Below are 15239 nucleotides of genomic sequence, written 5' to 3'. Positions count from 1 at the left end.
TTCCTGCCAGTGGGGACTGTGGGAGTCCCTTAGCCAGGGGCCGGGGTAGGGGGCTGTGGCCTTTTCTGCCACCCCCGTATGTCTGCACCCAGTCCTGGTGGGGACCAGGGGTTCTTATTGGTGCTGACTGTATTTCCAGGTCACCAATTCATCAGGTTTCCTGGGCTCTGGAGTGAGAATCCCCTCCATTCAAATCCCAGCCCTGCCACTTTCTTGCTGTGAGACCTCAGGAAGTGGTTCCACCTCTCTGAGCTCAGTTTTAGGATCTGTAAAATGAGGATGGTAATTTCTGTGCCGTGATGTTGAGAGACCCCTTGGCCTTTGCATATGCCACATTCTTTCTGTCTGGAATGTTCTTCTCCCCACTTCATATGACCTGACTGTCTCCTATGTGTGCTTCAGCCCTCAGCTCAGAAGCTACCTCTTCCAAGAAGACTTCCCTGATCCTCCCAAGGGGAGCGACTTTCAGGCCAAGACTCCTCTTGCCCCGGGGCTTCCTTTGGTCACAGCTCTTGCCTCATTATGTCCTATTATAAAAGCCTGTACAGGGCCGGGTACGGTGGCTCATGCCTGTAATACCAGCCCTTTGGGAGGCTGAGGTGGGCGGATCACGAGGTCAGGAGATCAAGACTATCCTGGCTAACATGGTGAAACCCCGTCTCTACTAAAAATACAAAAAAAAGTTAGTCGGGCATGGTGGCGGGCGACTGTAGTCCCAGCTACTCGGGAGGCTGAGGCAGGAGAATGGCGTGAAGCTGGGAGGCGGAGCTTGCAGTGAGTGGAGATCGCGCCACTACACTCCAGCCTGGGCAACTGAGCAAGACTCCGTCTCAGAAAAACAAACAAACAAATAAAAACCTGTACAGGTTTCCCAGTTACCCACTGTGACTGCTGACTCTTAAGGGCAGCAACCGCCATGTGCGGTTACCATTGAGTCCCTATCCCTAGTACTCACACAGACCCAAGCCCATAGTTTGGGCCTTTATTAATAACAATAGTAGCTGAGATTTGTTGGGTGTTCTTTATGGTACTGTGGTAGTTCTTTCCATTCATATCTTCTTTGACTATCCCAGGAGCTAGGAGTTGTGAGTACTGCTGTGATCCCCATTTTACAAAGAAAACCAAAGCTCAGAGAGGAGAAGCAACTTGCCCAAGGTTGCACAGCTAGTGAGTGATGGAGCCTGAATTTGAACCCAGGCCTGCTCGACTCTGAGCTCTGTTGTTATCCCTGCCATCTGGCTGTAATTCTTCCCTGAAGGATCTCACCAGCTCCCTGTTAAGCATCATCTCGTCATCTGTCTGCCTCTCTCCTCCCTTCCTCCTCCTTGTCCTTCCTTTCTGTTAACAAATATTGAGCACTTGCTGTGTGCTATGTACAGTTTGAGGTGCTGGGGTTACAGTGGTGAACACCAAAGAAATCCTTTCCACGATGGAGTTTAGCAGAGAGCCGGAATGCCAGGCAATACAAAGGATATAGATAACTGAAATACACAGTAAGCTAAATGATGACAAGTGCTAGGGAGAAAAATAAAGCAGGTAAGGGGGACTGGAGAGGGGTGGGGTGGTTAAGGAGTGACCCTTGAGTCAAGACGTGCAGGTGGTGAGGGAGAGAGCCGTGCCCACATCTGGGAGAAGAGCATTTCCAACAGAAGCAGCTGCACGTGCAAAGGCCCTGAGGTAAGAGTATGCCTGGAGTGTCAGAGAATTCCAGGCGGCCAATAAGGCCAGAGCAGAGGGAGTACAGGGGCAGACGTGCTGAGGGCTTTGACTTTGACTCTGGGTGAGATGGGAGCCCTTGGCAGGTAAGAGCAGGAAACTGATGTGGTCTGACTTCGATTTAACAGGATCTCCCTGATTATTGAGAATAAGTAAGAGCGGGTTTTGTACCAAGGTGAACTGGTTCATTCCCAGGAACCAGCCACACCCAGAGGTCTGTGGGCCAAGAAGGGCCTGGGAAGGTCATGCAGCCTGAGTTGCTAAAGATGTGATGACGGGTTCTGGAGGCACCAACTCCTCCTGTGGCCGGGTCAGCCCCTGCCCTGTTGTCTCCTGGGAACCCCTCTTCTCCCCACTCCCACACACAGTAGGCCTCAGATTGGAGGCCCTGCCTTGTGTTCACCTTTCCTCCTCAGGAGTGGCTGCTGTGGTTTACAGACCCAATGGAGGTACCACCCTTCCTGCCTGTGGGGACTGTGGGAGTCCCTTAGCCATGCACACCCATGTTGGCTACATATGTGGCCACAGGACAGAAACTTCCTCCACCTGGAAGCCCTCCTGCAGAGCGCACAGGGCACTGGGACCCATCCTAGGAGTCTGGACCCCCACACCTGTACTCCACTGTCTCTCTCCCAGGCAGTGTGCTCTCAAGAAAGGCCCTCACTCACTCGTGGCCTCAGTCTCCCCATCCGTACAACCACGGCAGACCCCCGTGGCTCCTCCAATTCTGAGAGTCTTCTCCGCATCAGGAGGTGCTGGAAAATATTTGGGGGAGGCACAGCAGGGAATGGCAGCTCTGTGTTCCCACGTCTTCTGTGTGTATTTGAACAAGGACTGCAGCATTCCTCAAGAGAGAGAAAGAGCTTGAAAGAATCACCTTTATTCACCCCTAAGTGCCACTCTGTGGTCTGCAACACCACAAATGAGTAAGCTTTTGCTGCAGTAATGCTGAGTAATAACCCCCAAATGTGGACAACAATCCAAACATAACATGGCCAAAATCCCTTCCTGCATGGAGCTCACACACTTCTCATACCTCCGCTAAATCACTTGTCACATTGCTTTAACCTCTTCATGGGTTTCCCTTGCCCGGTAAACAGGGAGAGCTGGTGCAAAATGGAGGCCCAGTAAGTGTGGAGCAGAAATTGGAAGGAACCCAGACACTCCCCGGCCGCCTGCAGGATTATCTTCTACCATGCGGCCTTCTAAACATTCGCCTCCCACATTGTAGGAAAATGTTGTTTGTTCTAGTGTTCGCATGGGCAAAGTGACATCAGCTGGCTGGCTATCGATGACCGATATGCCCCAGACACTGGCCCCAAATGGAGCCAGTTTCCATGTAGCCTGAATTCCTCGGATCATGCTGTGTGATTATTGAACCCAGGTTAAATGTGGCTCATTCTGCAGCCATTTCCCCTCAAAGCAGACACAGTCAATCAAAGGAAATCAGATCCAGCTTTCCCCCATTCACAAACTGTGTTGATTTTCCATTTGTCTAATAGAGAGCCAGCCCTGAGCATTTTTTGCTGCCTTCACACAATATCATTTCCCCCCATAAAGATGTTGGCCGGGAGAGCAGAGTGGAAGAAGAAAGGCCTGCCTGTTATTGCTTGAATTCTTCATCTAGTGCCAGCATGCCTGTGGCAGAGGGGCTTAATTGCACAGATTTTGGGATCCCACTAGAGGGTTCTGCTCTCCAGACTAGTAGCTTTGTCACCTTGGGCAGGTGACCTGTGTCTTCGGGGCCTCCGCTTCTGCATCTGTACAGTGGGCTGGTAAGACCAGCTGTCTGTGGGTTGTTGTGAAGATTCAGTGAGATCAGGAGTGGATATGCGGGTGTGGAGTGTGGACAGCCCATTCTATTTCTACTCCAAATGTTGGAAAGGGGCCCTGTATTAATCTGTTCTCACAGTGCTGTAAGAACTACCTGAGACTGGGAAATTCATGAAGAAAAGGGGTTTAATTGACTCACAGTTCTATAGGCTGTACAGGAAGCATGGCTGAGGAGGCCTCGGGAAACTTATAATCGTGGTGGAAAGTGAAGGGGAAGCAGGCACATCTAACGTGGCTGGAGGAGGAGGAAGAGAAGGGGGAAGTCCTACACACTTTTAAGCAACCAGATCACATGAGATCTCACTCGCTATCACGAGAACAGCAAAAGGGAAATCCGCCCCCATGATCCAATCACCTCCCACCAGGTTCCTCCCCCAACACTGGGGATTACAATTCAACATGAGATTTGGGTGAGGATATAGAGCCAAACCATTTCAGGCACTGCAGAGCATTATAGAGAAAGGGGGATTGGAGAAGTAAAGGCCAGCCTTGTACTCATGGAGCAAATGCCCTTGAGGTCAGGAGGCAGCAGCTGGGATTTGCCCCGGACTTGACCTCAGGCTTTTTCCACCTGGATTTGAGTTTTTGCTCCAGCCCTGTTATATGCCTGGAAGGAGGCTCCAAGCACCTGCCCAAGGATGCTGGGGACAGGATCCCTGCCCCTGAAGGCCTTACTGTCCTTCTTCCCTTCTCTTGTCCCCCCAAAAGAAGGCGAATGGGGGCAGTGGGTTTTGCTGTCAGCACTTCACTGCATTGGCCTCCTTCTGTGGCCTCTGTGCCTCCCTCCTTGTCTGCAGCACAGTGAGCTGGGAGAAGCTCAGGCCTGTCTCAGGCCCCTGCAGCTACAGGGACCCCCTCACTGTCAAGCCAGCTTTTTTTCAGAAACAAGTAGAAAATTGTCAAAGGGCCTTATTTCTCCTCGTGCATCCTGACCTTGGTCCAACCTGGATGGTTTAGAGAATCCTCCTCCATCCATGAGCGGAATGAGAGAGGAACTCCATTTATCCCTTCGCTCATGCATTCAGCCACTCCTTCATCTATGCAGCAGCCTTTGTGGAGCATCTCCTGCCTGCCAGGTGCTGAGCCTGCCCTCTTGAAGCTGAGCAGGTCCAGTGGAGGAGGCCACCTCAACTCAAATCATCTCCATAACTCACGCTCTGATAAAGTGGGCTGAAGGGTGGTGTGAGAACATACGTGGGCCCCAACCAGTCTGGGGTACTGGGGGAGAGAGGTTGAAGCTAAGATCTGAAGTTGCTGGCTACAGCCAGGCAATAGATGAGGTGAGACAGCTGAGGAGCTGGCCGGGCATGTCGGAGGGCCCTGAGCAGGTAGGCACGTGGCCACTCAGAAGAATGGTAGGAGACCAGTAGGGCTGGAGTGTCAGGAGTGAGGGGTAGAGGGGCAAGGGTCAGGAGCAGGAGGCGTTTGTGTTTAACCCTAAAACCATGGGACACTGTGGAGAACCTTTAGTAAGGATGTGATGTGATGTGATCCTGTTTGCATTTTTTTTTTTTTAAGGAGATAAGTTTTTTTTTAAGAACTACCCCTGTTGGGGTAGTTCACTACAGCCTTGAACTCCTGGGCTTAAGTGGTCCTCCCATCTCAGCCTCCTGAGTAGCTGAGGCTACAGGTGCACATGTTCCCATGCACAGCTTATTTTTACGTTTTTTTGTAGAGATGAGGGTTTCACTATGTTGCCCAAGCTGGTCTCGAGCCTCTGACCTCAAGGGATCCTCCCGTCTTGGCCTCTCAAAGTGCTAGGATTACAGGCATGAGCCACCACACCCAGCCATCTGTTTGCATTCTTAAAGCTGCCTCCTCTGTATGGAGAGAGCCCAGAGGTGCAGGGTGGATTCGGGTGACCAGGAGAAGCTGTTGCTCCTGTCCAGATGACCTCCTATCCCCCACCCCAGGAAGCTGCTGAGTGCCCAGAGAGGGCACAGCGAGGATAGTGGGTGTCTTCTCCTTGAGTAGAAGAGCCCACTCCATCCCAGGGAGGCCTCAGCATGTGCCCCCTGCATCTTCCAGAATCATCAGTTTGCCCAGAGGCATTAAAGCCTCTGGGGCTGGCCACAGCTTTACCTGGATCCTGAATAGGACCATTCCTCCCAGCCAGTGCTTTGCTGTCTCTATAGCGGTTTATGGAACACCTGCCTTCCCCTGTGGCAACTTGGGGTTGCTGAAAGCTCTTTCCACCGAACAGAGCCAAGCCCGTGGAGGTCAGAGCCTGTTTGAACATGGGCTGGCCCCTGCTGTCCTCTGAGTGAGGACTTTCCAAGCTATCAAAGGGGGACTTGGACAAAGCACTGACTTAGGACTGGGGTCTTCCTCATTTCTGTGCCATAGACCCCTCTGGCAGGCTGGTGACGTCCTGGGATCCCTTCTTAGAATAGAGCTTTAAATGTTTAAAATAAAATACAGTACATAGGATGACAAATTATATGAGGAAATACCTGATACAATTTTCAGAATATGAAACACATCGTAAAACGTGCTACTTTAGGACAGCAATAACAGGGTCGAGCAGTGGGTCAGTAACTGCTGTAACTGTGAAGCCAAGAGGTGCATAAATGGGAATTTGCGACATCTGCAGCAGCTGGAATGTGACGTGAAAGAACGGTGCTCTCTGTGGGTGACCATGGCCAGTTCCTCTGAGGCTTTGCTTCCTCTGTTAGCAATGAAAGGAAACAGGGCCTTTCAGTTAGAGGTTAATGGAAATGAAGATGTAATGGTTCCCCAAGCCAAGTTCTCAGGTGCCTGCATTCCCTCCCGGGAGCCCTGGTTTCCAGCCTTATCCTGAGGGCTCTGCTTGCCTTAACCTTCTAGAGATTCTGGGTCACTTTCTCTTTCCACTGACGTCCTTTTCCTAAGACCACAGGGAGGGAGGTGCGGAGCAGGTTTCAGCTTAGCAGGAGGAAGCCTGGTCTGTTCAGCAGGGCACAGGCCTCGTTGCAAGGAGGCAGTGACTCCTGCCCCATCTCAGGAGGGCTTCATGCAGAAGCTTCCCAAAGAGCTCCCTACTGTTGTGATTCGGTGATCAAATATGATAGCCAGAACAGACAGGCTGGTAGAAAAGCACAGGGCTGGCCCAGTGTTGAGGCTGTTCCCGTGATCTCAGCCACACCAGCCAGTGTGGGGCCCAGTTAGCTGCTTTCAGGATCATTTCTCTCCCATTCTGCACCTCTGACCTTTCCCTTCAGCCCCCAGACTTACGCCCTTACCCTGTGCTTGGAGAGATTGCAGGTCCAATGATCCCCGTCACCACCAGCATGACTGACATTTCCAGGGTCTTGTCCCACAAATCTCTGGCTCCCTGGCCCCTGCCCCTTCACTCTGGGGAGCCCCGCTGCCCCCCAGCAATGCCAGGACTTCCTGGCTCTCCCTGGCTCACATCCCCATCCTTCCATCTCCCTACCCCCGTAGGCTTTCCTGGGGTCACAAGCTCCTCTTCCCAGCCCAGCTCCAGCCATGCCGCCGGCCTTGCCTTGCTCTTTTCTTTGCTTCCTCAGTTTCTCTCCGTTGCTGTCCGCCTCTGCCTTTTCTGCTGAATCTTCTGTTTTCTCTCTTTTCTGTTATTATCCCTCTGAGTTCTTTCTCCCTCTGCCTTTATCTCCCTTCCTGTCAGCGACGCCTTCAGGCAAAATCTAGGCCCCCACTGGTGACCATCCAGAGGTCTTTGTGACTCAGTGCCTCAGTTTCCCTACATATGGAATGAAGAAAGAACCACTCAGCCTCAGGTCTCTGATGCATTTTGGGGTGGAGGTTGGGGGAGCCTGTTGGCTTGACATCAGAGTGCAGAGGCATGATGAATAACGAACTGGAAATAGCACCTTTATGTAAGAGCCTTCCCATCGTAATGAGGGGAAGGAGGCCTAGAAACCCGGAATTGGGCTGAGGGGAGGAGAAGGGCTGAGAGGGAGAAGCTGCATTTTGCTGAGGTGGCCCCGGGGTGCCCAGGTGGCCTCAGGCTTTGACGTCTTGCAGGGGAGCCTTACTGGCCCGAGTCCACACTGCAAAGGTTGCCTCTGCTCATTTCATCCCCTTACAGTTCCCCCAGACCACACGTCTGTGATATCTGGGCCCTGATTGGGCCAGCTCAGGAAATAAGGGGTTCTTTTCTCTGAAAAAAAGGGAATTTCCTGAACTGCCACAGGTTTGAGGAAGGAGGTGGAAGAACAATGGCAGCAGGTCATCTTGGCTCTTATGGGAAGCAGGTTTTTGTCGGGGATATGGAGTCAGGCCTTTTTAATAGAGTTCAGCTTTCTGCCCCATCCTTACTGTGTGACCTTGCACAGGTGACCTTTCCTCTCTGATCTTCAGTCACCTCAGCTGTAGACTGGGTGAAGGGTCGCATCTGGCAGGATTAATGGAGCCACCAGGTCTAGGCCCTCATTGAGGCTCTGGCCTCAGTGGATGCGGGGGGAGGGGGCCCAGGTGGCTGTGATTGTGTGTGGGTGGTGGCGAAAGTAAACAGGCCCAGCTCCTGCATGAGCTCTGACCTTGAGCCTCCTCTGGAAGCCCGTTCTGCAGGCGTTTCTGCTGACGCATCCCCTGGGTTCTTAGCCGGCTGTCTGCAGCTATTTCAGATGCGTAAGGAACATGGCTCGGGGACTCGGGACTCCTGAGCGTCTGGATTCAGCAGATGGAGTCTGGCAGGGCTAGGCTCCGAGGGCTGGGCTCCAGCCCGTCTGCCATTTGCTCCACTTCAGGCCTCCCCAACAGGGCTGGATATTCATCCCTCGTCTACCCCTCACTCTCCCAACCCTCCATCTCCACCTGCCATGCCCCCAGGATGCAGTTAGTAGCAGGGAATGAGGCTGAGGCCAGGGCCAGCTATGGCTGGCTTCTCTCTCATTTCCAAGAGGGTTGCTCGTGGGGGCCTCAGGTTCCTATGACGTCAGGGTCCTGTCCATTTCTGGGGTTGGGATAGTGCAGCATGGGCTTTGGGGTGACCCAGACCCAGGTTAGATAAACCTGACCTTCTGTAGAATGGTCAGATGACCTTGGACAAGTCACTTCCCTCTCTGAACTTTAGGAGTAATTGATGTGACAAGGGACAATCCTAGTACCTGCCTCACAAGGTCGTTGGGAGGATCAAACGAGGTAATACAAGTAAAACACCCAGCACGGGGCCTGGCACACAGCAGGTCCTTTGTAGTTCTCTAATACCCTTTCCGGGAAAAAGTCATACCCTCCCTGAGCTTCCCTGGAAAGTCATGGCTGCCTGATAAGAGCTTCCTGCGCAGCTGAATGTGCTGAATCACTGCCTCACTGTTCACCTTAACGCGCCTGGCTGGACTCCTTCCAGGGAGCATTGGACTCATTACGGTCTTGGAGGAGGGAGGTGGTGTGAGACGGCTGCTGTTCCTTTCCATCCTAGTTGTCATGTGGGCCAGGACACGTCTCGCAGTTCATTCTCTTGCTGGGGCAGATTGCAAGGCCTCCCAATCTCCCGATGCATGTAACAGTCACCTGCCTCGTACACTGTGCCAGGCCCTATTCTGAGTGCTTTGTAAGTGTTAACGTATCTGCTGCATAAGGCAGGTATTGCTGTTAACCTGTTTTACAGAGGAAGGATTTACCCGCCATCACTCAGCTGCAAGCAGCGGAACTGGGTGTGAGCTCAAAGAAGCCTCAGAGGTAGCAGAGCCAGAACCAGTGTCACTAATCAGTGAGTGAGAGAGCAGCCTGATCACCCTCCCCCTTTTGAAAGAATCCCCCCAACCACCACGCACCATGCTTGCATCACAGGGACTGTCAGCAGCAGCTTGCTGTGGGGCAGTCTGCAGTTAACAGGTCAGGACCAAGGTTTGCATGTAAGCCTCAACTTTGTGGGGAGATGGGGGCAGTTGCCCCTGCCTGACTCTGCCCCTGAGGCATCATGAGACCAGATGAGGAGCTCTGAGTTTGCAGGGCTCCTACCCGGAAGGCCCAAGCCAGCATCCCGCGGGTTGAGATAGGGATCTGTGCGGCATGACTGGCTTCTCTCTGTCTTAGGGGTGTGGCGTCAGGAGTGCCTTCTGTCCCCACCTGCTGCCTTCACACTCACTCAAACATTCATTACTGCTCACCGCAGTGACCTGCTGCACCACCCCCCTCAATTCCCTGCCTGTTCTGGCCTCCTCCAATGATGGCTAGAGTGATTGATTGATTCATTCATCCTGCCATTCATTCATGGATTCATCAGTTTGCTTAGTAAATATTTATCCAGCAGCCACTGTTCTGAACACTGAGGAGAGAGTGAGGACCAAGTAGTTGCACATCCTCCCTTCTTAGAGTTTATATCCTATTGGGAGAGACAGACCGTATGCAAAGAGTATAAAGTCAGATGGTGATAGGCGTTACACAGAAAACCAAAGCAGGAGCAGGGGATAGACAGTGGGGCAGTGCTGTTTTAGACAGGGCTCCGCCCTCGCCAAGGAACTAAACAAAGTGAGGGAATGAACCACTGTGTGGTGCAGAGAGAGAGCAGCAGGTGCAAAGGCCCTGGGGCAGGATTGAGTCCTCGATGTCAAAGGAGTAGCAGGAAAGGGCCCAGTCATGTAGGCACAGTGAGTGTGGGGTTTGGAACTTCCTTCAACTGAGATGAAGAGGCCTTGGGGGTCCTGAGCTGCAGAGACCTGACATATGTTTCCGGGATGACTCCCTGGCTGCTGGGTGGAGATGGTGCTCAATGAGAAGGAGAAAAATAAAGAAAGGTGGGGTGGGGTGAGGGGAAGGTTGTGATCGTAGTCGGGGTGGTAAGGGTACACCTCATCGAGGAGGTGACAAGTGCATTAGGTCTTGAAGGAGGTGAGCAACAGCATGGCTCGTGGATGGATAGCCAAGCAGAAGAGTTGCAGGCAGAGACAACAGCCAGTGTGAAGGCTGACATGTCCATGGTGTTCCAGCCTGGCTGGGGAGCAAAGGGGATCTTTGTAGAAGGCAAACTTGACCACATCTCCATGGCAACCCACTGCCCTCAGGCTTAAGTCCAAGAGCTCCATGCTTGACTTCTGTGGAGCTGCTCAGGGATTCTCAAACCTCTTGTCTCCATTCCTGCTTTACACCCTTTCCTCTGTCTGAAACACCTATCATTCCCTTCTTTGCTCTGCTTACTCATAAGACCTAGCTTTGAGTTGTGCCCCGTCCTCCAGGAAGCCTTCCTTGATAACCCCTTCCCTGATTGCGTTATATGCCTGTGTTTGCCCACTGAATGCTCTCTCTGCAGTCGCCCTGTTGTTTGTTTGCTTGTCGACTTACCTCCATTGTCTCTGAGCTACCAATGGCAGGGGTGGTGTCTCACCTCCTCTGCGTCCCCAGCCCCTTATCAGCCTGGAGCTTCAGAGACTGCTCAGTACTGATGAACACTGCAGTTGAGACCTCAGCCAAGTGTTGATGTAGCCATCAGCGTTCTCCAGAGAAAGAGAGGCAATCAGATACACTCTATTGTGTGGGATTGGCCCACACAGTGATGGAGGTTGAGAAGTCCCAGGGTCTGCCATCTGCAAGTTGGAGGCCTGGGAAAGCTGGTGGTTTTGTTTTAATCCAAGTCCAAAGACCCAGTAACCGTGAACTCCGGTGTCTGAGGGAGGAGGAGATGGATGTCTCAGCTCTAGAAGAGCACGCAAATTTGCCCTTCCTCTGCCTTTCTGTTCTGTTCAGGCCCGTAGTGGATTGGATGAGGCCCACCCACATTGGGGAGGGTGAGTTTTGCCCAGTCCACCCATTCAGATGCTGATCTCTCCTGGAAACACCTTCACAGACACACCCAGAAATAATGTTTTACCAGCTATCTCGGCATCCCTTAGCCCAGTCAAGTTGACATGCAAAGCTAATCATCACAGTGGCGGAAGCTCTTCTCCATTCTGGGCTCTGGGACAGAGAGAACTGGCTCCCTTAGCCCTCAAGAGAGCCCAGCTCAGAGAGGAGCTCCGATGGGCCCCCCATAGATGGCCCACAAATGGCCTTTTGGCAGCCCAGTGTCACTTAAGGGGCCATTGGGTTTCTTCTTGTGAATTGGGAAGGGAGGAAAGAAAAAGATGTTTTTTGCAAAATAAGGTCCGTTTAAACCTTAAGCCACCACCTTGGGATGAAAACCATTAGAATTTAGAAAAGGGAGAGACTGTCCCCACCCACTTCTCTCTTGCCATTTTCACACCTTCCTGGGATTCATCAGCAAGTGGTGGAGAGAGGCCTTGGGTTTTGGAGGCATGACTGTGTGGAGCACAGCACTCATGGCCAAATCCAGGAATTCCCAGCCCAGGCTGGAGACACCCCAGCATCTCTGGCAGTTCAGGGGATGCCTGAAAGTGATCAGAAAGTCCCAAAGAAAATTTAACTTCAAAGTGACCAGCAGCAATGAAATTGACCTTCATTTTAATGGGTAAAGTGAATTTCAATGAAGTGAGGTATGTCAGGGCTCACATGAACCACATGGAGGTGTCCTAAGACTTCCTCGATTTTGGTGTGCTGGAGAACAAACCAGTTTTCCCTTCTCAGCTTCTGTTTCCTCACTTTGCTTTCTTGTCCGTTTCTAGAACACTCTGGACCTGGAGGAAACCGGCGAGGCTGTCCAGAGCAGTGTCAATGCCCTCCCAGACGTGTCCGTGGTAAGGCCCTGGCTGGCCCTTTGGTTCTGCTCTCTCTGGTGTGCTCAGGCCCTGGAGGCTCTCTCCTCTCCATGACAGCCACAGAGAAAGGACACAGGGTGGCAAAGGAGACAGAGGCCTCTGCCATGAGCTCTCACACCCAGCTACAGGTCTGTGCACGAGCGCACCGTTCTAGCATCTCTAGCAGGCACCAGGATTGCTTGCCTCTGGTGACTTCAGGCAGGGCCGTCAGGCTGACTGGCCACAGTATGACTTTGACCAAGTTTGTTAGCCTCTCTGTGCCTCAGTTTCCCAATCGGTAAAGTGTGGATGATGATCATAGCATACCTACCCCATAAGTATGTGGCATGGAGTAAATTAATTAAAGCCTTTAGGACGGTGCCGGAAAGGCTGTTGGAGCTGTGCAGGTGTCCGGTGTTGACCTAGGCAGAGGGGAATGGTAGTCACAGTGTCCGTAGCTGCCCCTCACCGTGCACTTGCTGTGGCACGGGCACTGTGCTAACAGTATCCACATGGCTTTTGACATCACCACACCACCTCTGCTGGGTAGGTGTGCTTTTCCCCATTTCCCAGAGGTGCACTCAGAGAGGTGTTGTGTCTTGCCTGAGGCCACACAGCACCCCAGCCCGTATATCCATCTCCTCCTGTCCATTCTCTCTACAGTCCTTTCACACCTCTTGCCTCTGGTACTCAAGATCACCTCCTAAAAAGAAAAGCCAAATAAATGCATTCTTTGTATTTCCATCCTCTTCATACTGTCTCTAATAAAGTCTTGTTCCCTGTGAGAAGCTCTGGCTGATGCCAAGAACTTCAGTTCCCAAAGGTAATGATGCCGTCCCCAGAGACACCCGCCAGGATCCCAACGCTCATCAGCTGCCGAGATGCAGGGGAGAAGTTTTCCACTCAGGTGTTGCATTATTCAGAGCAGCGTGGCCAAGAGCAGTTAGAGTGGGGACAGAATTCCAGTCGGGCCTGGCACCACTCAGCTGCTCGGCCTCCCCTCTTCTAGGCGTGATGGGTTCTGACTCCTTCTCTACCTGTTGGGTCTTTTGGCAGGATGATGTCAGATCCACCTCCGAGGGGCTGTCAAGCTTCAAGCCACTGCCTCCCCCACCACCTCTGGCCCAAGGAAACGACCGCCCACTAGGCCAGCCAGGGAAGCTGGGGAGAGAGGACCTCCAGCTGCCTTCCTCCACGCCTTCCTGCTCTGGCACTGTCTTCTCAGCTCCACAGAACCGTAGCCCGCCGGCGGGCACCGCACTCACCCCAGGGACCTCCTCTGCCCAGGACTCGCCCTCCTCCCCCGTCTGTGCCTCCGTTTCCCCTGCCAACCCCAGCTCCAAGAGGCTGCTGGATGCCCATCTGGCCCTGGTCAACCAACACCCCATCGGCCCCTTCCCGCGGGTCCAGTCACCCCCGCACCTGAAAAGCCCCTCTGCAGAGGCCACAGTGGCTGGGGACTGCCTTCCACCGCCATCGCCCTCTGGCCACCTGGACCAGACAGGCACAAACCAGCACTTTGTCATGGTGGAGGTCCACCGCCCCGACAGCGAGCCAGACGTCAATGAAGTGAGGGCACTGCCGCAGACGCCCAGTGAGTACAGCAAGGCCAAGCTCTGTGGTCCTTGGGGGGTCCCTGTCCTCTCCGGGTCAGTCTACCTGATGACACAGTGAAGGGTGGGACCAGCTACTTGTTGAGGGGGCTCAGGGCCAGAGTGGTGAAGGGAGTTGGAGACCCCAGTTTGAATCCTGGCTCTGCCACTGACTAGCTGTGTGACTGTGGACAAGCTGCCATCTACACCTTGCTTTCCGCATCATAAAATGGAGATAACAGTGACAATCCTGCCAGGTTGCTGCGAGGGTTGGGGCGCCTTCTCTAGCTCCCCCTACCCTGGCCACCCTGCGATCACCAGGAAGACTGAACTCGTGGAGGGCAGAGGTGGCTTCTCTTCCTGTCCCCCGCGGCCTGGCCGGGAGTAGATGCTGGGGTGAAATGAAAGGTGGAAACTGAAGTGGCAGTCTCTGGATCCCTGACAGGTCTAGGGTCAGGGTGCAGGAAGAATCTTGGGGAGACCAGATGATGCTGTGCCCCGGTTTGCTAGAGGACATGGGCTGGGGCGTAGAGGGAAGGGCAGAGCCTTCTTCCCCACCCTGAAAGCTGTGGCCGGCCCTCCTGTGAGTTTGGAGCATTTTGTTGGATTTTGCTGCCATCTTGTGGCTACAGTGGTACATGGGACCCATAGGACGTCCCCTGAGTGCCTGCACAGACCAAGATGCAAAATGCAGGGCCCTGGCGCTCACGGCTTAGTGAGGGCAGGCAGCTGAGGGAGAGCAGGCAGACAAGGTGAGAAGACCCAGGGCTGTCACCGATGGATCACTGCTGCCTCTAGAGCTGGCACTGAGCTGGACACACAGGGATAGTAAGAGCTGACAGCCGCACTAACAATAAGCACTTTGTATGTGCCAGCGTTCAAAGGGCTTTGCCTATGGTATTAACTCATTGAATCCTCCCAGTAGCCCTATGAGGTTGGTACTATTATTATCCCCATTTTACGAATGAACAAACTGAGACATAGAAATTAGTCATTTCTGGCTGGGTGCAGTGGCTCATGCCTGTAATCCCAGCACTTTGGGAGGCCGAGACGGGCAGGTCATTTGAGGTCAGGAGTTCGACCTCAGGAGCCTGGGCAACTTGGTGAAAGCCCCATTTCTACTAAAGATACAATAATTAGCCAGGTGTGGTGGTGAGCACCTATAGTCCCAGCTACTCAGAAGACTGAGGTGGGAGGATCGCTGGAACCTAGGAGGTGGAGGTCGCAGTAAGCCAAGATTGCACCCCTGGACTCCAGCCTGGGCGACAGAGTGAGAAGCTGTCTCAACAACAACAACAACAAAAAAAAAAAAAAAAAAAAAAAAAAGAGAGAGAGAGAAAGTAGTAATTTCTAGCTTACCAAGAAAAAAAGAGAAATTCCGCCACCCCTGGCCTGAACCCCTGCACGGCCGCTGCCTGAGCTGAGTGGTGGGCAGTCAACGCACGCTGCTTCACTGTGTGTATCATAGCCGGGCCCTGAGTTTGAAACCCTAGATCAAGAACCCACA

The 15239-nt window shown here is 53.0% G+C and overlaps 1 protein-coding gene across 8 annotated transcripts in view; it reads left to right on the top strand.

The window, feature by feature from the left end:
- The window catches only part of LOC105487081 (whirlin), a 102671-nt gene that overhangs the window by 84336 nt on the left and 3096 nt on the right, over nucleotides 1-15239 (top strand). For all 8 annotated transcript variants that reach the window (XM_011750386.3, XM_011750385.3, XM_071078232.1 and 5 more), the window contains 2 exons: nucleotides 12069-12140; nucleotides 13197-13734. In XM_011750386.3, the coding sequence (XP_011748688.2) occupies nucleotides 12069-12140; nucleotides 13197-13734 (610 nt within the window). The remainder of the gene's footprint in view (nucleotides 1-12068; nucleotides 12141-13196; nucleotides 13735-15239) is intronic.

Source organism: Macaca nemestrina, chromosome 14 (genome assembly GCF_043159975.1).
Source record: "Macaca nemestrina isolate mMacNem1 chromosome 14, mMacNem.hap1, whole genome shotgun sequence".
Lineage (NCBI taxonomy): Eukaryota > Metazoa > Chordata > Mammalia > Primates > Cercopithecidae > Macaca > Macaca nemestrina.
The sequence above is the reverse complement of the archived record's forward strand: the minus strand, read 5'-3'. Positions and strand labels throughout refer to the sequence as shown.